This window comes from Lemur catta, chromosome 23 (assembly GCF_020740605.2).
Source record: "Lemur catta isolate mLemCat1 chromosome 23, mLemCat1.pri, whole genome shotgun sequence".
NCBI lineage: Eukaryota > Metazoa > Chordata > Mammalia > Primates > Lemuridae > Lemur > Lemur catta.
The window spans coordinates 21,625,251-21,647,393 of NC_059150.1; the positions used below are offsets into that span (position 1 = coordinate 21,625,251).

At 32.4% G+C, this 22,143-nt stretch overlaps 1 protein-coding gene across 3 annotated transcripts in view; it reads left to right on the forward strand.

The window, feature by feature from the left end:
• ODR4 (odr-4 GPCR localization factor homolog) overlaps positions 1-18,252 on the forward strand; it is a 34,761-nt gene extending 16,509 nt beyond the window's left edge. Inside the window, exons 10-14 of one of the 3 annotated variants that reach the window (XM_045536180.1) lie at positions 3,314-3,442; positions 4,141-4,231; positions 8,743-8,928; positions 14,985-15,095; positions 16,247-18,252. In XM_045536180.1, coding sequence (XP_045392136.1) covers positions 3,314-3,442; positions 4,141-4,231; positions 8,743-8,928; positions 14,985-15,095; positions 16,247-16,314 — 585 coding nt within the window. In that variant the 3' untranslated portion in view covers positions 16,315-18,252. Of the gene's footprint in view, positions 1-3,313; positions 3,443-4,140; positions 4,232-8,742; positions 8,929-13,870; positions 14,227-14,984; positions 15,096-16,246 lie in introns of those variants that run through there. The other 2 variants (XM_045536181.1, XM_045536182.1) reach the window with 2 other exon arrangements.
• Positions 18,253-22,143: the final 3,891 nt, after the last annotated feature.

Genomic DNA, 22,143 nt, shown 5'->3' on the forward strand with positions numbered 1-22,143 from the left:
ATAGCACAGCCATGTTTGTAGAAAACTTTTAATTTCAATATTATAGGGCTTTGAAAAGGAAATACTACCAGGACTTGGATTTTCTTAACTGAATAAAATAGAATTAAAGACAGTTTGGCATCTGAGGATGTTTTAATTTCTTCCCTTTCTCTGTGTTTAGCAATAAAACATTACTAAATTGTTACTTATGCCACTCAACATGAGTTCTCAGTTTTTTATTCAATACCTTGAAAGTATTTTAGTCTCTTATTTTCTACCTTTCTTTTGATTTTAGAAGTTTCCTTTGTTTTAAGGCTAGGTTTTTCTCTGCCTTTATGCTCTTTACTAGTTAGGCTTACCTCTTAGTTTATTAAACACTTTGATTAAAATTATTTTAGTGAAAAAATTGTAGTTGGGAGATGTATAGAGTGTGGGAATAGAGAGAGAAGAGTGGAAAATAATAAAAGATAATTTGTCATGATAGTTATTTAATATCGTGTAGTATAATATATTTTTGTCAGGCATTTCACTAGTCATCCAACTAGAAATTTTGAAGTGACCAGTGTATCAGAAGTCAGTAAGTACTGGTTGCCACTTTTCTTCTGCTCAAGTTTCATTGATTCTCTTATTGTAGTGTAAGACTTACCTTTTATTTTCTTACAGTTCCACTGCCATCAGCCTTATGATAATATTATTTTACCTAGATTAGCACAGGTAGCACTTAACTGGTCTCTCATCATCTATGCATTCTGGCAGAGGTGCTTGTTTCTCTGAAAACCCTTATACCTTTGTATGTCTATTGGAATATCTTCCATTTTGCTACTCTATTTTGTATACCAATTATCCTTTCTGAATCACAGTTTGCATTCATTTACTTAATAGTTTTTTCAAAAATTATTTATTGAATATATATAAGAATTAGACACTGATTATGTTACTCTCTTTGCTCAGTATTTTTCAATTGCTTTATATTGATGAGTTAGAAAAGTCTATTTCAAGGCTCTTCATAGTCTCAGCATACCTTTTTGTTCTTATTTTCTAACTCTTACTATTCTAGATGTATGCTGTGCCTTTAAAGTTCTGTGAATTTCCTGAACATGTCCTGCCACTGCCTTCTTTTCCCTATCACCCAAGCTGTCAAAATCCTGTCTGTACATTAATAATTAGCCCAAATGCCACTATTTGTATAAGGTTTCATTTGGTCATCACAGCCAGATGGATCTTTTCTTTTCCAGAATACCCTGTCATTATCACAGAAGTTCCTTTACTTATGAACCAGTTAGATTCCAAAGGCTGTTTGTAAGCTGGTTTATTCCTAAATCCAGGTAACCAAGAGAAATTTACATTTGTGGAACGCAGCTACATTTCCACCATCAAGGAATGAATCGATCCTTATATCCTTTAAAACTCTTCTCCATGTGTGTGTGGAGGGTGTCTTTAGTAGTTTAGTCTATTTTGGAAAACAGTGCCCTAATTAATACATATATAATATACACATATATTATAAATGAGTTATATGTTATAAAAGATGTAAGTTATATATTAAATATATAAGAGTGCATTATTTTTCAAAATAGAGTAGTTTTATCTATAGAAAGATTTGTGGAGTGGATGAGGGAAGCTTATTACTCCTTCTCCACTTACTTTATTGATGTATCAGTGAAATCTACAAGTGTCATAGGAAGCTTATTCCAAGTGTAGTATCAGCATTAGCATGCTGCTGCTTGATCTGATGATGGACATTTTTTGAATGGACTCAGGACCTTTGGAACTGTTTGATCTATGACAAATTTTGTATTGACATGACCTTGACCGTGCTTAAGTTTAAATTCTTTTAAAAACCTAGAAATTTTAAGTTTTGCCTGATTACATTAGACATTGCCTAAATTACATTAGCATTAACTGATCATGCTCTTTCAGTACATATTCACGTTCTTTCTGTCTCTTTCCGTCACCATTTTTCTTTATTCCTGATTACGTAGGCACGTAGCACTTTTTACAAGCTCTGTAAAGTGCTCTGTAAAGTCATTTGATTTTTGTCCTTCAGAATTGACCATATTGTTGAGTGATCTATTCCAAGTGTTCTTAGAACACAAATTGCTTTCTTACTATGTCCATTTAAAATTTGTTTTTTAATCATGATTTTTGTTTCCATTGTGATTATAGGCCTCTACTACAGTTTAAGTATACCTGATTTGAAATACTTGGGACCAGAAGTGTTTGGGTTTTGGGTTTTTCTGGATTTTGTGAGATTTGAGAATATTTACCAGTTGACCATTTCTAATCTAAAAATCTGAAATCCGATATGCTCCAGTGAACATTTCCTTTGAGCATCATGTTGGCGCTCAGTAAGTTTCAGATTTTAGAGCATTTCAGATTTTTGGATTAGGGATGCTCTGCCTGTTTATAGTACTTTCAGGGTTTCAGTGTTCTCCTTGTTTTGGCTCTTATTAAGATGATGAGGTGAAAAATATCTGCAAAGCCCCTGAAAACCAAGCAGGCGCTAATACTCCTTGGGCTAAAGAAGATGGGATTGCAAGATGAAAGTGACTACTTATAACCACTAATATCATTTTCTGGTGTCAGGCATAGTTGGTGTGTTTGTTTTTGCTCTGAAGCATAACATTACTTTCATTCAATGAAAATTATGAGTTGAAAGTATATAAATAAATGCATGTCTATGAATTGGTTATAATTTTACCATATTTACTACATCCCACTTTTTATTTTAGTTATTTTTGTACATATCTCCTAGTGTACATCTTATATCTCCTATTACAACGGTCTCCAACCGTTTTGGCACTGGGGACCATTTTCATAGAAGATGATTTTTCCACATATGGGGGGTGGGGGGATGTTTTCCAGATGATTTAAGTGCAATTATATTTGTTGATTATTTCTATTATTATTACATTGTAATATATAATGAAATAATTACACAACTCACCATAGGCTGGAGACCTCTGACCTATTACATCATGTCTTCTTTGTACATCTTTCCATCTTCACAGTACTTACCTGAGTAATCTGCAAATAATACATTTTTAGTGAATATATTGAACGTATATTGGATTTTTAGATGTTATGTTAGTAAAAAAATTTAAATGTAGTTGTGTTTAATTTCAGTGCACATTCAAAATGCTCAGAAAATAATTTATAGCTTATAAAGAGAAATATGAAGGCCTATAAATAATTTATGCAGAGTATTTTCAAACCCTTGTTGACTCAGTCAAAAATTCCTCTCTCTTTGTAAAATGGCTTACATAATGTTTAAATATTTCCTGTGGTTAATAACTGTTGGCTGTTGGAACTTATGACACATTTTGTCTTTCAGCTCCTAAATTCAGACCACAGATCCACAGCCACCGTCCAGATATGCAGTGGTTCTGTAAACCTCAAGGGTGCTGTGAAATGCAGAGCTTATGTTCACAGCCATAAACCCAAAGTTAAAGATGCTGTGCAGGTACAAAAAGGAATAACTGGTATATGAAAAATGGAACCCTGTTAACCTGACTATTCAAAAACCTAAAATTTTATCTTTTTCCAGTATCAGATTTTATAATTATTAATTTGATTTTAACTGATAAGGGCCCAATGTTTTGGGCCCCCCAGAGGTACCATATTAATATAATTGGTTCTAAGATTTTCACACATAGAATATCTATTTTATACATTTTTTAAAAATGATAATTATATAGGTTTAGTAAATGCTCCACAGTTATATTAGTACATTTGAAATCATTTCTTCTGAGGGAAATTGAATTTTTCAAATAACAGGAAAAGTATTTATAGGAAGAGTTGTTAAGTAGTGTTCCACAATCCATACAGTTCAGAAATTTAAAAGGTGATGGCAGGCATTTATGTCATAGTTATACATTTCCTAATTTGAAACACTGGCATTATTTGTTAAGATAAAAAATTTTATTCATTTTTTTGGTTTTAGTTTATTAGGCAAATTTATTACTAGGCAAATTTGCCTTTAAATTATAAATGTGTTAATAAACATGTCAAATAAATGGAAATAAAAAATGGAATGATGTATCAGTTATTTAGTGGACATGATTATACTGGAAAGCAAATTATGTGGGTTTTTTGGTAATTAAATAAGGTAAATCTGAAGTATTTTATTTCTTGTATTTTTTCGTGTTTCTTTCCCTATAGGCTATGAAGAGGGATATATTGAACACAGTTGCTGATCGTTGTGAAATTCTATTTGAGGATCTGCTTTTGAATGAAATTCCAGAAAAAAAAGTTATGAGTATAAAATAAGTACTAATTTTTTATGTATTCAATTGATATAATAGTAGGACATCAAGATACAATAGATACATCATCTTTTATAGCTGTCTACCTATCTTTTATAACAATGTCATCTTTTATTTTCATTATTGAATGAAAATTTTTCAGTTGTTGCCCAGAAAAATTTTTTTGAATGCAGTAATAGCAAATCTGTCAAGATACAACAATTTCAAATTTCAGGGAGGATTTTTTTTTTTTTTTTTTTTAAACACGGTCTGGCTCTGTCACCCAGGCTAGAGTGCAGTTGTGTTATCATAGCTCACTGCAACCTCCAACTCCTGGGCTCGAGGGATCCCTCTGCCTCAGCCTCCAAGCAACTGGGACTACAGGCATGTACCACTATGCCTGGCTATTTTTGTTGTAGAAAGGGAGTCTTGCTATGGTGCCCAGGCTGTTTTCAAACTCCTGAGTTCAAGTGATCCTCCCACCTCGGGCTCCCAGAGTGGTAGGATTACGGGCATGGGCCACCTCACCTGGCCAGAGGATTTTTTTAAATTAATTCTGAGTGAATCTTCCCCTGCCAGAATGAGTAAACTGTGTTGACATTTTAAAGCTAATATTTTTTGTTAATATCTATGTGTTTTTTTCAAGAATTTAGCCGTAATTAAAGTACCACTCATTAGTGTTCAGTACTATATAATAGATTCTTTAATAAGTACTATTTATATAAGTTATACTAGTTTATATACTTTAGCTATTTAACAGACATTTTTAGGTTTAAAAAAGGCTGGGTTACAGTGTCTTACCTTTTAATAAATATCCCATCTTTTGGGAAATGTAAACCATTTATACCATCTCAGTAATTTGTATTAAAAATAATTTTTTTTACCTAAAAAGAAAATTAAAATATTGAGTATGCTTTTTGAAGCTACACCTTCATTTCTCCATTTCTGCAATTCAGATATGAGTAGATATATATATAATTAAAACATACACGTTAGTTTATTAAGGTAATATTTTTTTGTCCATAGGAAAAAAGCGTAGCTCCTCTATATAACTAACTTTTTTTTTTTTTATTATATTGTTTTTTTTTTAATCTTCTTTTCACTGGCATGTGTAGAGCAATATAACTAACTTCTTTTAGTACTACTGATAACCAGTATATTAGGTTTGATGGACTAATCATAATCTTTTTTTTAATATTCCTAGTATGCCATATTCTTGGGATTGCCAGATTTATTAACATTTATTCTTCCCACAATTCACAAATTATCCTCAAATTTCATGTACTAATGATACATAATTTTGCTAAGACATAAATTTGAATGTTAGATGCAGCAATTGGATTGAGATTTTTACAGGGAAAATATGTGGGACCTGTTCACGTAGTCAGTCAGCCCAGCAGCCTCATCTTGGTGTGGCTTTGTTTTTGCTACTTGATTTGGAGTATGTGGTAACTCTCATGGTATAAATCCATTACTTCACTTTCTGAGCACAGTGGTGTTACAGCTGAATTGTGAATTTTAAGATTTGCAGGGGCATGAGGACATAGCCACCATTAATGTTAAAGATCTGCCTTATCACACACATTAATATACTCTTTCCGTTTAAAAATGCTTTATAAAAATGATATTATATGACTGTCCTGGTATTATTTTATATTGAGTTAGTATTTTGAAATTTATGATGTCCAATTAGTAAAATTAATGGCTTCTAATAGCATTTGTACTATTTGTACATTAAATTTGGCATATTTAGAAGTAAATATTATCTAATTATAAGTTTTTAAAAAATGAAAAAGTTTTCACTGGTAATTGGCCTTAGGACCTGTGGAAAGAAATAGACTGCATAGTTTGGTGGAAAGAGCACAGACTACAGTTCTTGGCTTCCGTGTCTATTCTACTACCAGTTGAGTGACCTCAGACAAATGATTCAGCCTTTATAAGCATCTGTTTTCTTATATGTAAAACACGAATTGTAATAGTTACTTTTTGAGGCTGTGAGATTAAATGAGGTGATGTTTCTAATACAAGTTGGTGTAAGTCAAGCACTCAGTAAGCGGTAATGCTATTAAGTTAGAGATTATGAAAGAGAAGAATTGCTTACTTTGTTAGTTGTCTTTAAAATTTCTTAACTTTAATTTTGGGGAAATTTAGAATTATATTACAAAAAGAAACAAGTTATACAAGTTATAAATAAATGTATTTTAAATTTTAGTAACAAGATGATTACTCCAGCAACATGTTAGTTTATCTTAAGATATCAAGATAAAAGAACGAATTGTAAGTGTAATAATTAGAAATAAATGTAAATTTCTAAAGTTGAATATACATCAAATTGTTAGACTTTAGATTTTGTCCTCATTTTACTTAGCTTATTTTTCTTATAGGTACTTTAATATGGTAAAATGTAGAATATATGCCATGAAATTAACCTGATTTAGAATATTTCTGCAGGCATAAGAAAGTCTGTAAAGGACATACTAACTTTAAATTCCCAGTCTTTAAAGTGAACATAGTCTTTGTAGTCAGGCGTGGGCCTATAGTCCCAGATACTCGGGAGACTGAGGCAGGAGGATCGCTTGAGTCCAGGAGTTTGAGGTTGCTGTGAGCTAGGCTGATGCCACAGCCCTGTAGCCTATGCAATGGAGTGAGACTCTGTCTTAAAACAACAACAAAAAAGTAAACACAGTCTTTGAATTCTTTCTACCCAGATGAAAGAACTTAATATTTCAATGACAATAAATTAAACAAGAACGCTAATCATTTTACTTATTGTGATCTTTCTCTTCTTTGATTCTCCTTAAAACATATTCCAAGCCTTCTTCATTATTTGCTGTAAACCTTCATTCAATCTTGGCCAACTTACTCTCAACAGATCACATACTCATTGAGAAAATTTAGGTCATCAATTGTGAAATCTCTTACCTTCTTCCATTCCTACATCAGTATACATCCGTACCACTTATCTTCTAAGAGCATTTGTAATCCTCTTTGCCTATGCCCATGATTCCACTCTCCTGATGACATTTCTCCCCATCTCTTTATGCAAATGTCTGGTTATCCTGTAAGATTCAGCTCTGGTATCGCCTGTTCTAAAAAAAGCTTCTGTAATACTCTGATACTAGCTAGGGATTCTATTTTTAATGGGCAGAACCCTAATTCTTATCTAACTGGCTTAAATTAAAAATTTTTTTTTCTCTGAACTTACTCAAATAATGTTGAACTAGATACTTTGCTATGGGACTATCCTAAAGGATTCTTTGGAATACTTTTTGAGATGTGTCTTTTCAAAAAGATTTCTCATTTTTAACCTCAGACCAACTGGAAAACTTGGTTTTATTTTGATATTAAATAGCCAATTTTAAAGTTATAAATGCTTTTTCCTTTTTAATGAGTAATTTAAATTTATTGCAACCAATTATTATTTTTTTTTTTTCATAGAGATGAGGCCTCACTGTGTTGCACAGGCTGGTTTCAAACTCCTGGCCTCAAGTGATCCTCCCACCTTGGCCTCCCAAAGCGCTGGGATTACAGGCGTGCGCTACAGTGCCCAGCTGCAACCAATTCTTTAACATTTGATTTTATAGCATATTATTCTTTTTTCAGATAAACTTAGAATTTATGCAGTTTTAAAATTTTGCATGTCAATTGCATATACACATTATAGTCATCTTTGAAAGTTTTTACTTAATACATTTCAGGTAACTGTGGCCCAAAATACAATAATATGTTCCTAATTTCACTGCCTAGATAATTTATGTGCTACGGTACGAATTGCAGTAATGTAATTCTACAGCTAGAAGGCAATCTGGTCAAAGAGTAAAATTGTTCTCCCAGTTACTATATGTAAACAAGATAATACACAGAATCTAGAAGGAATACAGTTTAAGTCATAACATGTCCCATGACACTTAAGGCCTTGTTCATCATCTTCTGTTTGTAATTATATAACGTTACCACTAGTCTCTTGCCAAGGAAGTACAGCTTGCTGTCAAAGTGAGCCTTAGTTTTCTACTTGATCTTTATTTTAGTAGCTTTTTAATGTATCTGTTGCTGAAAGAGGTCATTTTTTACACAAAATCTCTATCTTTATGATAGTTCATTAGAATCATAGTGTTGAACTAAAAATAATTATGTATTTACATGGACCAGTAATTCTTTAAGTTAGAAATTGGGGGAAATAATATATTCTGGCTTGTAAGTATTCAAAGAAGAATGAAGCATAGTTATTATTTATTTATATGCAGATTCGTTTTTTCTAAAAATGATTTAAAGCTGTTTACAAAGAGGCATTTATAAGTTTTATATGAGTATTTTTATAGGTCCCCTGCGGAGTCCCAGTATATTGAGGTAAAACAGAATTCAGTGTGAGCAATTTTGTGCCACATCAATTAGGAAATGAAAAGGCATTGACCTTTTAAACTTTGTTTCTGTTAGATGTTTTCATATACTTCTAAAATATATATCGCTGATACCAGTGACAGACCTATCTAAATATCGATAATATTCCTTCTGCTTTTAGATTCTGAAAAAGAGTTCCACATCCTGCCTCATCGAGTTTTTGTCCCCATTCCTGGATCCACTGTAATGTTATGTGATTATAAATTTGGCGATGAGTCAGCTGAAGAAATCAGAGACCATTTTATAGAGATGTTAGATCATATGATTCAAATAGAAGACTTGGAAATTGCAGAGGAAATAAACACAGGTAATTATATGATGTTATTTAGAATCCTGATTAAACTATAGCCAATATTACTTATGAGATGTCTAATTTAAATAGCACGTCTTTCAATTAAAGCTTTCAACTAAAGCTAGTTCTGACACTTCAGAATATTAACTGAGACATTTAAAAGTGTATCTGTTTATTTTCTACATATATAAACATATAGTGTGTATTTTCCTAGGAAATTGTACCAAAATTTAAGAGACTTCAGTTTTTTTCAGACCTAGCAAGGAGGTCTTCATAAAACAAGTTCAGCCTTAAATAAGTGGAAATATAAAGCTTTAAGGTATTTATTTTAACATAAGAGAAAAAATTTCTCAAAACCCCTGAAATATTCTGAAGTAAAATCAAAAAATTTTTTCTATATGCTTTTATATATTTTCACAATTTTCTACATCAAGTATATATATATATATATATATATGTGTGTGTGTATATATATATATATATATATATCTTATAGCTGGAAAAAACAATAAAGTCTACTTAAAAAAAATGTTATCTCAATTATTTGGTAAACCAGCATGTCATAAATTTTTTTAAACATTTTGTTTTTTAAACAGTTTCTTTATTTTATTTGCCTTTTTATATCCCCTTCATATAATTGGGACACTAAGCTGAGATGAGCAGTTCTAGAAAGTTAGATTAATGGTATTTTTGTAGAGCATAGGTTTGCCATACTATCCAGTTGGGTAACACATTTTCTTCCCCTAGCCATCACTTTCACATTTGACCTTATACTTTGAAAGGTGGTTTTGTTTTTTATTTTGCTTTGCTTTGCTTTGTTTTTGGTTTTGTTTCTTGTGAGTACAGGATATGAAAACATGTCTATAAATATGTGAGTGCAAGATAGTTTTCCTGAAACATTTAAAAATGTGCCATGAAAGTAATTATTTGTAAATAACAATAAATAGTGAATAAATAGCTATCATTCTTGAAACTTATGATATCTTAGTAGAAAAATTTTGGAATATGGTTGTTTATGAAATTTGAATATAGCAATCTTTTTAAGTCCCTTTTCTAATTTCTTAGTTATTCCTTTTTGCATTGCTAATTCCCACACCCAGCAGGAGTAGTGTTTGATTCATAGTGCATTTGAAATTATGGTGACCAGATAATTATTTGATTGGAAAATATCAAAGCTGTCAGTAAACTGCCTCAAGTTAGTTGGAGACCACCAGGTTCTAGTTTTTTCATAACTCTAGATTAGTATCATTCATGAAGTGGAAAATAAGTTTGTTTTAAAAGGAAAAAAAAAGCTATTCTAAATTGCTCAGTACCTGATGTTTAAGAAGCAGCTATGTTTTATTTTCTTGAAAACTAACGTTTCTAAAGGTATAACTGTATCATACTCTCTAGCAGATAGTGTCTATTACACTTTTTGAAAACAGTATCTTTCAGGCACTGTTTTAAGAGTCTTATGAATACTATGTTATTTAATCCTTATAACAACCCTGTTGTGATGTAGATACTGTTATTAATGCTGTTTTCCAGATGACAAAATTAAGGCTCAGAAAGGTTAAGTAATTTTTCCAGGGTTATGGAATGCTGTAGCTGGTATTTAATCTTAAAAAATTTGGTTTTAAAGTCTGTGCTTTTTTTCTAACAATTTTGTTTTCTAGCCTTTCTGTGGGACCTATAGTACTATCACTTTCCATGATCTACTTATCTTAGCCTGGCGTCCTTCATTTCATCCTTTTAAACATTTTTAAATATAAATGAATGATGTTACATTATCCTTGTTGAATTTCATCTAGATTATGTCAGTATAACTTTCCACTTGTTGATTGGAATCTTGGGTCTGTTGTATATGGTTTTGATATTTTTCAAATTCTTTGTCACACTCTTAGTGCATACCACATTCTTAAACTAAGAACCACTAAAGGTAGCAAACTGTTTGCAAAACTTGCCCCATCCACAAGTTACTTTAAAATCTAATATCAAAGAGTAGGAATGGAGAGAGATTTCATTTAGATTTTTTAAAGACTATCTGTCTTAAGAAATATTTTTTAACTCATTGTTTAGTTTCATGTTGTATTTCAAACATAGGTATGATATATAGACTAGTTTATATTTTATTTAGTGCTTTTTAAGTTATGCTTTAAGAAACAGTTAATGACAGTTATTAACCTCAGTTAATAACAGGGTCATATTAATTCTTTACACTGCCAAGATATTTAAAAAAAATTAATTAGCTTCTACCACTGTAATATATTCTTAAGAGGTAACTATAGCTGCCTTGCATAACAGCCTCCGCAAAACAAAACTAAAACCAATAAATTCAAACTCTTATGAAACCATTATATGTATATTTCAACAGACATTTATTGATTTTTCCGTAAGATTCACAAGGGAAGGGACTTTACCTCTGTTGCTTACTGTTGTATTTCTAGCACTTTACTAAGAGCCCAGCCTTAACATATCATAAGTATTCAGTAAATATTTGTTGACTGAACAGATTATTGATTTATGTCAGTCCTATGGATTGGGGTCCAAAGAATAACACAATGCTGATCCTTCAAGGAACTAAATAGAATTTTTAAAAAAATCTTTGTAGGTACCAACTTGTCACTAACTTTTATATGCTCAGACTACTTCAACTCCTCTACTAAACTTTCTTGTAGTTCCCTGTTCTTTGCTGTTATTTTATATTACTTTACATACCTGTAATTATTTAAATCAATTGCATTTTTTTGTTTTTCTTTTTTTCCCACTTTTGATAATCATATTTAATGTTGACCTTCCCCATTAGACTGTAAGATCTTTGATAGTAAATAGGTAGAATACTTATGAGCTCTCTGCCTAAAACATGGTAGGTACTCATAAGTATTTATTACTGATTAATAAATACTGAATAAATAATTTTAAGGAAACCACAGACATCTTTTTCATGCTTATTTTATTCTTGAAAGATTATAAGCTTATGCCTACATACATGGTTTCAGAAATCCAAGAAAATCTGAAATACTTATGGTCTCAAGCATTTTGAATAAGGGATACTCAACTTGTATTATTTGTTTCATTATTATTTAATTATTTCTGTTCTGTAATATAGTTGCCAAGTAGTTGCTATGTTTAAAATACATATTTTGCCAAGTAAGTGTCTTAAAATAACATACCGTTAAATGACTTAAGGGATGAAGAACAACTTGTTTGTTAAAATGACTCACAGGTGAGGGATAACTATGGGGCTTTAAAATTTCTTAGATGTGTTAGTCATCTCCTAGTAGACATTAACTTAATAAATCAGATGTACTTTATCCACAGTATCAGCTAAAAATATTTGGAGACACAACTTTAAAATATGGTGGAACTCACCTTTGCCAATATTATCTTGATATCAGAGCTAAAATTAATTTTTGTTATTTAGTTAAACATTGATAATTTAATTGTATAGGAAAAATGAATAATGCTGAAGATGTAATTTTATGGTTACATTGCTGACTATAGCGATACATTGTTAATTTAGGATTTAGGGATAGAGAAGAAGACAACTAAGGAGTTCAAGTCCTAACATTTCATTTTAAGCTTCTAAATGGCCCTGCATACCTATCAGTAGCTTGGGATGAAATCTGAGCACCTCTACAACTTCCCATGCATTCACCATGGCCCTTGTTTTCTCTTTTGTTGACAGACACTCAAGAAGGTTACTTTCTTTCACGATTAATTTGGAATTTGTCTGAATTTAAAATTATGTGGTTTTAGGGACTGGTTGAGATATAATTTTCTATGGAATCATCACATTATTTGCATTTAAACTTCAGGTAAAATATTGAAATATTGGTGAAGTGACAAAGTGTCTGAGATTTGCATTAAAATCCTACAAGCCCTCACCAAAAACAGACAAATAAATTGTTGTGATAAGGCCTTATTCCTCCTTGAAAAACGTTCTGCTTTGGTGAAATTATCTCAGATTTGTATCAAATCACATGATTTTGTATGACAGATTTAAAAATGGAAATAGGAGAGCAGTGGAATGTCTTTTATAGAAATAAATTACTTGTGCAGAGGACTTGACATACCTAGAGCATGATCCTCATATATAGGAATTCAGTATTAAATGTATAAGTAAGGTATTAAGATAAAACAATTTTTGTGTGCTTTGTATACAAGTATACAAGTAAAAAATTCTTATAGCAAATAGGTATGATTAATACTTCACTATTTTTGTTACCTAATAAAAGGATTTTATTGGCCCAAATATGAAGGAAAAACTTTTTAGCAGAGCTGTTTGCTAATAGACCCAATGTTTTTTTGTTTTTTAAACATGAATAAATTTGTATTATCCATTCAACTTTTAGACCTACAGACTGAAGTTGGAGGAAATTTTAAGCTAGTGGGCTAATATAGTCTAGAACTAAGGTATTATAGCTCATGAGAAAACTAGAAACTGTGGAAATGTAGAAGACTAGATATTCCTAAAGATGCTTCATAACAATTTGTTGTTCTTTGTGACTGATTTGATGTGAGAGTAGGAAAAAAGAGAAGAGGGTTTTCTGTTTGTTTTTAAAGTACTTTAGTTATATGCTTAAAGAGAAAATAAAAAATGATGGTACCCTTGATTCTAATGAGATAGTTACTAGGGATTATTTCTGAAAATCACAATAAACGTTTCTTCATGGGAAATTAATAAGTAGGTGTTTTTTTCCTATCTATTTTGCTACCATAGATATCTATTTAATGAAGTTTATATGTCATCCTTGTGAGCCTGTGCTTGTATTGGGATACAGAAATGTCTACAGGAACATTTTAAAATCAAAACAGGCTATTTTACTGTAAATTTTAACAGTAATATTTCTCTCTCATTCTGTGGTTCTCTTCTCTTTTTTGTAAATAAAGGGATCAGTCTGATGTAGTTGCGTTCATATGCAGCTCTCTAGAGTTCTGTGGAATAACACTCCTTTCCCACCTCGCCTACCTCTAGGTGGAGGGGGAGAAAGGAGCTGTCTGACCCCAGGAGCCGTCTGTCTCTGCTTCAACCCAAGTAGTACTACTTTCGTATATTTTACATACTTGAGATTTTCTGTCAGATCTTATTTATTTTCATAGGATTCTTCAACACTACAATAAAATATTGAAAACCACTGGCCTGTGTGATCTCTAAGGATAAGTTCAAACGTTTTCATTAAATAAATTCAGATAGGGCAACCTACATAAATTGCTGTCAGCATAATGAAATAGAAACAGAACTTGTGTTCACATTCTCTCTGACTGGCCATGACCGTCAAATATGCATTTAAGCTCCCATGTTTTGTTTTCCATCTGTAAAATGGGATGACGTCTTTGCCTTGCTTAACATTCAGAGTTGTTTTAAGATCAAATTTCTAATCATATTTTGCTTATATATTTGAATATATCAAATTTCAAGTTAGATTAAGTGTAAGCAAACTTTTTCTGTGTGATGCCAAAGAGTAAATATTTTAGGTTTTGTCAGCCACATAAAATCTATTTCACATGTTCTTTTTTTATAGCCCTTTAAAAATATAAAAATTCATTCTCAGCTTAAGAGCTGTAGAAAAAAAACAGGTCGTGGGCCAGTTTTGGCCGATGGTCTGCAGTTTGCTGATCCATGATTTTATTATTACTATCTAATTATTTAAAATTATTAAAATTGCCAAAACAACCAATAAGAATTATATAAATTAATACTCAATCAGGATTAAATTAATTTAATTAATCCTCAATTATATAAATTAATCCTCCACTGCTACTCTCTGGTTTGACTTTTGATATCAATTTATCTCTACTACTATATAATAAATAAATTATAGTTTCTGAGAGTCATTCAGACCTGGCTCTATGGCCCTTTGGTTCAGGTCAGTGAGAAAGCTACAGTGTTTGAAAACTATGTCAGTTTGACATATATTCCCTTAAGTTTAATTCACCTTCATTTGATTAGGAGCAAATTCATTGTACTATAAAAAAGACAAATGGAAGAAAAATGGTATTGATTTTATATTTATTTGTGATGTTCTTTAAAACTCATTTTTAAATAATTCTCATTTTGTGTAGAATTTATTATTATTATCCTCTTGCAGCTTATATGAGTTCCTCTATGAATAGTCAAGCTTCATTGGACAACACAGATGATGAACAACCAAAACAACCAGTCAAAACTACAGTAGTATTGAAAATTCAGCAAAACATAGGTATTTTACTTTTTATAACATCGAAAAGACAATTTTTGGATTTGAGTTTTCGTATTGCTTTAAAATTATTTTCATTTCATTTTGCTTTCTTAAAAGTGCTATATTAAGTCAGTATTTATTGAGTATTATGGAAAGTGTCAGCCCCTGGAGTTAGAAAGATTTATAAATAATGTGTTATCATCCAAATGCTCTCAAAAATGACACATCTATTTTTTTTGTATTTTTAGAAGAAAAATGTGTAGAGTTTTGAGCATCAGTTAATATGGTAGGGCCAACGTTTTCCAAACTGATATTTCTAGTATTACTGTTGCAGGAGATTTTGATGGGTGTTCTATGTAAAAAAGTCAAATTCAAGTCTGGACATTTATAATGAACTTTTGTATTTTAAAGGCTCTAAGAAGTGCAAAAGTTACTTGAACATTTTTCAGACTTTTTGAACAAAGAACATGTAGACTATTATTTAGTGAAGGAACAATTTAAGAACTGTTAAGCGTTAAGACTTTTGACTGAGAATCAGGAGCCAGAAGATTCAGTTGTAATTCTTGTCATTCATTAGATAAATTTGTATGTGTGTGCATGTGTGTATATTTCTGTCTGGGCTACTCTGGTCAGTTTCTCTTTTAAACTTACTATAATCAGGAAAAGATAAAAGTTACCAACCCAGACTTACCAATTCTTAGATTTTAAAATGGTAGAGTGTGGGCTTCTGCAGTTTTCAATAGTGACACAAATGGCTTTGCATTATAGTGGTTGAGAAATAGCCTGTTGGAGCTGCCTTTTGGTTTGAGCTAAGTAGCATGAGACAGCTGGTATGCCAATATAAATATTTATAGAAGCCTTTTACAGTATTTGTTAGTTTTTCTCTTAGATATGTCTGAGTGTACACATGTGTGCAAGAGAGACAGTTTGTCCAACATTTGCAATATAAATTTTCAACTTCCTGCTATATTTTTCTCTAAGATTTTTTTTGCTGGCTTTTAGCACATACATACGTGTGTGTATATGTGTGTGTCTATGATAGCATGTATGTGTATGTATATGTGTGTTGTTTTTTTGACCCATCAGTTACCCACATTTCAGAGCCTAGGATTAGTTAAGCCTTTCTTTTGCTCATTCCATTTTCATTTGTTTTGTGTTTGTTTTACTTTTAGGTGTGATTGCAGCATTTGCAGTTACAGTCCTTGCTGTGGGTATCTCCTTTCATTACTTCAGTGATTAGGGTGAGGCACAAAGAGCTTCCTGATCATCCAGAGAACATTGATTAAAAATTATGAGTAAAATACGTAAACAATCCATCTGTATTTAAGATAGTCGCAGCCAGATCTGCTGCCATAATGCCTATTAGGTGTGTTTCTGACTAAAATGAACTCACCACCTGCCTTGTTTAGCCTGTTTATGTTATAGGTGGCCCAGGTTTCCAAAAATAAAGTTATGCATCTAGATGGAAGTTGCACATAACAAATCATTATTATCTATTTTTAAAAGGTTCAAAATGAGGGGATATTATTTATCATTAGATGTTAGTCCTACTAATCTATCACAGATTAATCAGGACATTAAAAATTTGAACAGTGTTGACTCTATATCTTAGTAATAGAGCTTTAGGAGAAATTTCTACCAAGTGGAACAACGCTGGAGTAAGTTCATCCTCTAGGACCTTTATAATATGCATTCAGTTCCAATAAACTGTATGTTTTGTTCTAATCAAGGGGTAGAAAACCTTTCCAGAGAGGTTTGAATCATTAAAGAATGACATAAATCATGTACTTTCTCAGGTTAGTGTATCATAACAGTTTCAGTATATTTGATATATAAAATAAGACTTTTGCTTTCAGCAGTATGTTAGACTAGATACTGTAAAACAACTAGATCCTGAATAAAATCTACTTTTGAACAGGCTCAAAGGAAGTAGGAGAAATCTTCAAGAACCACACCTCTATCTTTCCTCCTCCACAAAAATGAACAGATTTTAAGTTGGAAATCATGAATATTATATTAAGCATAGAAGGAAACTGTGGTTGCCAGTATGGCAAATACCAATAGCAGCTGCCACATGCAGTTTGCCTCAAACAAGAAAGAAGGAGAAACCTGAATCTGAGATGCTGCTCTAGCCAGGACAGTTGAAGAAGGGTAAGTGGCCCTCAGTTTGTAGTACTCTATCTCCTGGCAGAAGCAAAGGGGCAAATCTTCCTAATTTAGGTCTAAGATTGCTATAGATTAAGATCAGGTAGTATTACTTCATGACTACAGATCACCAGGCACAGGCTGAAACTAGCTAGCATGAGGAAGAACCTATAGAAAAAATAAACATTGAATTCAGTTACTCAAGGTCTCATTATCAACATAAGAAATGAAGGATGGAACCACAGGCAGATCTGAAAAAGAACCAAATGGAACTCCTAGAAATGAGAAATAGATTTATTGAAATAAGAAAAAAGAAACCCTCAGACACATTGAACATCATTAGAATCAGTTGAAGAGTCAAATGAGCTGGAAGCTAGATATAAGTCATTATACATTGAGGAACTAAGAAACGAGGAGTTACAAATTATTGGAAAGTTGGTAAGAACTATAAAGACCAGGAGGAGAAAATGGAGGAGAGGCAATATTTGAAGAGATAACAGAATTTTCCACATTTTTTGGAAACACATGAATTCTTAAATTCAGGAAGCACAGTATATCCCAAGCACGTGTTTAAATAAAATCCATGCCTCGACCCAAGGTAGTAAACTGCAAGTTACCAAACACAAGATTTTAAAAATAACCAAAGGGGAAAAAAGGTCATCAATGAAGGCAAGACAGTCAGATACTTAGTAGGCTTCCCAACTGCAACAATGTACCCAAAAGATGACAGAATAATATTTTCAGAATTTGGGGAAAAATTAATTATCAGAATTTGCACCAAATACAACTGAAACACATGGTCAGATGAAAAAAAGATTTTACCATCAGCAGACCTTCATTAAAGAAACTGCAAAAGGATGATCTTCAAGAAGGAAAATGATTCCCAAAGGATGATCTGAAATTTAAGAAGTAAATAAAATGATAAATTACAAATTTAAAATGTTGTTTGCATAAAACTATCATAATGAAGGAAATGTTTTTAAGAAATTGTAAATAAATGTTAAACTAAATAAATATTGTTACTCAATGTTAATAATGTGGAGTTGTAAAATGAGGTTGTAATTGAAAAACTGGACAGTAGCTTATGAACTGGGAAGAGGCTGGTTAAAGTGTTCTGTGGCATTTTTATTATTTAGAAAATTAAGATACAGTTTAACTTTAAAATTGATTATTTTAAATATGTGTAGTCAGATTTCAAGGGTAACTGCTAAAAGAATAGATAGGGGATGAATTATTCCAAAGATAAAGTAAATCACAATAAATTTCAAATAATTGGTATTGAATGGATAACCAGAAACAAGTAGAGGTCAATAATAAACGTTAAGTTTTTAAAAATCATACATTTACAAGTTTAAAAAACATTTATAGGAGAAAGAAGGAAACAAATACTTAGAACCTAATTACAAGTAATGTATTTTTAAAAATTGGTTGATGCAGCAGAAACAGCACTTTGAAGGGAAATGGCTTTAAATGCTTGAATTAAGGAAAAAGATTAAATGTGTAACAAGTTAAAAAAATAGAAAGAAACAGAATGTAGAAGCAAGAAGATACAGGCAAGGGAGTAAATCAATGAATTAGAAAAAGATAATCACAATGTCAAAGTTGTTTTCATGACAAAACAATAAAACTGGCACAATTGAACAAGAGGAAAATGGGGCACAAATAAACAGCACAAAGACTAAAAAAGGAGTCCTAACAACATAGTTAAGCAGAGATGGAAAAGATAAGACAACAATTTAAAAATTTTTGACAACACCTGGCCCAGGTTTACAGGTAAGTTTTACCCCTCTTTCAAAGACCATTCCATCTCAACCATTTATACAGACTTTCAAAGAATAGATGATGAAGGAATAATTTCCAGCTTATTGCATGGGGCCATTACCTATAACTTAGTGATATTAAAATCAGGCGCATTCAGTAGGAGAAAACTTATTAACACAAACAGAAGTCAAAAGCACCATTAATAAACTGAATTTAACATATAAAAAAGGATAGTGCATCCTGACTAGGTTGTACATGTTAAAAATCAGAAACACAACAAGGTTGCCTGTTATCACCACTTCTATTTGTCATTCTGTAGAAAAATGAGCAAAAGACAGAAAAAAGGTATTTTAAGAGGATGTGACTGGATACATGAAAAAGATGCTTAACCTCATAAATGATTGACTAATTGAGAACACAATACCATTTTACATTCAATATATTGAAAAATTAAGAAATAAGACAATACCAATGAAGATGATGTGCATGCAGGCACCTTTTATACTGCAGGTAGGATTTTAAACTGATACACTCTTCAGAAAGCAGTTTGACACTATCTTGCAGTTATGTATTCACATACCCTAACCATTCTATAATACCTGTACGTATATACCTTAGAGAAATTCTTGAGTACATGCGCCTGAAGAGTACACATGTAAGAATGTTCATGGCAGCACTGTTTGTAACCACTTAAATGTCCATTGACAAAAGAATAACATATAAATTGTGGAGTTTGTAATTTTATGTAGTAGGGAGAGTAAACTACATGCAACAGCCTAGAGGAATCTTAGAAATGTAATGATAAATAAAGCAAGTCTCAAAAGTCTACATACAGTGTGATAACAGTTTTAATAAAGCTAAAAAAATCTAATGTAGGAATACATATATTTGTGATAAAACAAAGTAGTGATAAATCAATAATTCAGGATAGTGTTTATCATCTCAGTGGGAATGATGTCAGGACAGGAAGGCAAGATGTAAGACATGAATACATGAAACATTTTTTGGTTCTCTCTTAAAAACCACCTCCAAATTTAATTGGCTCAAAACTACAACCATTTCACTTTTCTCACAATTCTGTGAGTTGACAGGAATCCGCTGGGTTGTCCACATAATGGTGGATGGGACTGCAAATATCTAGGTGCTTGTTTGTGCATGAAATATCCAAAATAGCCCGTTCACATGATTGGTAGTTAACAGTGACTGTCGGCTGGGAATTCAGCTACCACACTCCAGTTCTCTATGTGGCATCTTCATGTGGCTTGGAGTTTTTCAATGAGGTGCTTGGGATCCAAGAAGTAGCATCCTATGTGAGCATTCCAAGAAGAGGAATATAGAAGCTGAATCTTCTTGCGGCCCTGGCTTGGAAGTCCCAGAACATCATTTCTGCTGTATTGTGTTGGTCAAAGTAATCCACAGGGCCAGCCAGATTAAATAAGGAAAAAACAAAACAACCCTTTACCTCTTGATGGGGAAGGGGCATGCATATACAAGAAGGAAAAAGATTGATAACAGCAGTTTTCAGTGATTAGTTGTTATAATACACCTAGCCATAGTAATTCATATTCCTGACGTGGAAAATGCACAAACCACCTACCAAGAAACCTTAAAGTCTCAATATGGCATCAGGTCCAAGCTCAAGGCCCAGAACCTCATCATCTAAATCAGTTTCAGGTACATAAGAGGCACCTTTACTGCAATTCCTCTCTAAGAATGCATGAAACTAAAGACGAGTTTTCTTCCCTATATTTACCCAGAATACAATGTTGAGTCAGGCAATACAAACTCTTGTTCAAAAAGAGGGAAAATGAGAGGTGCATAGCAGTGAATGGTCCATAGCAACTCTGAACTCCAATTGGGCACGTGTTTCTAATTCCACATGATTCTAGAAGCAGAGAATGTAGAGCCTAATTCTTCCCTGAGAGTGGTTCTCAGCTCTTGGCTCTCCTCTATGAGATCTCTTTTCCATGAGAAATGGCTTATGTTTGAAGCTGAGTAACTTTCTCAAACTGCTTTCTGATTTTTGGAGATCGATGGCCCAGCAGTCTCTTCATTTTAAACTATCTCTGCCCTTTTAATATAAGCTGATATAATTCCTTTAAAGACACTTTCCATTTCCTTTGAATCAAATTATAATCCACTTCATTAGAAAAAAGGCATACCACAAATCTCTTCAAGCCTTTCTCTAATTTGAGCTGAGAGTTAGGATGTTGAGGGATAGCACCCTTAACAGTCTTAGATATTCATTGTCTAGCTGAAGGGTCTACAACGTGTGTCCATAAGATTCTTAGAAGTCTTTTTGTCTAATAGGTCTAGGAGGCACTAGCTTAAATGTTTCATAAGTCAAAGGATATTACAACTGCACCCTTTATCCTAAATTATCTTAATTCTGTGTTTTACTAAGAGTTCCCTGGATTTGATCTTTGCCCTAATATGATTTCTTCCTTGAGAACTTCCTTTGGCTGGAAAAGATGTTCTGGACATTTTATATTTTCTATAGATTTTGCTCCATAACTGAGCAGTTTGTTATTTAGTTCATTTCTATCTTTTCGTATTTGATGACAGGCAGCTAGAAGAAATCAATGTAGTATTTTCAGTGTTCTACCTGGAAATCTCCTTGGCTAGATCTCCAGGTTTATTAGGTTACTTCTGCGCTTCAACAATTTACACAAGCTTATTAGTTCTGCCTTTTATGTTACTGCAGGTGAAAGTGTTGCCTCTCAATTTCCTCCTTGTTCTTCTAGCCTCCACTGTCTCCATCCCCTTCTCAGTTCCAAAATTAAGTCTACATGTTTTGGTTTTAGCCCAACAGCCCCCTATTTCTAGGTACCAGTTTCTATTTTGGCTAGCTTTTGCTCCATAACAAATGATCTCAAAACTTAGTGGCTTAACCATTTTATTAACTCTCATGATTCTGTGCATAGATGGGGCTTAGCTGGCTCAGTTAGATGGTTCTTCTGCTCCACATGATGTTGGCTGGGGCTTCAGTTTCTAAAGGTTGTAACATACGGGACAGCTCATCCACATGTTGACAGCTTATCTGATTGTTCTTCATGTGTCAGGGGTGGGAAATCTGTGGCCTTCTAGGTCCTTAAATGTGGCCTTTTGACTGAATCCAAATTTTACAGAGCAAATTCTTTTATTAAAAGGGGTACAACAGAGA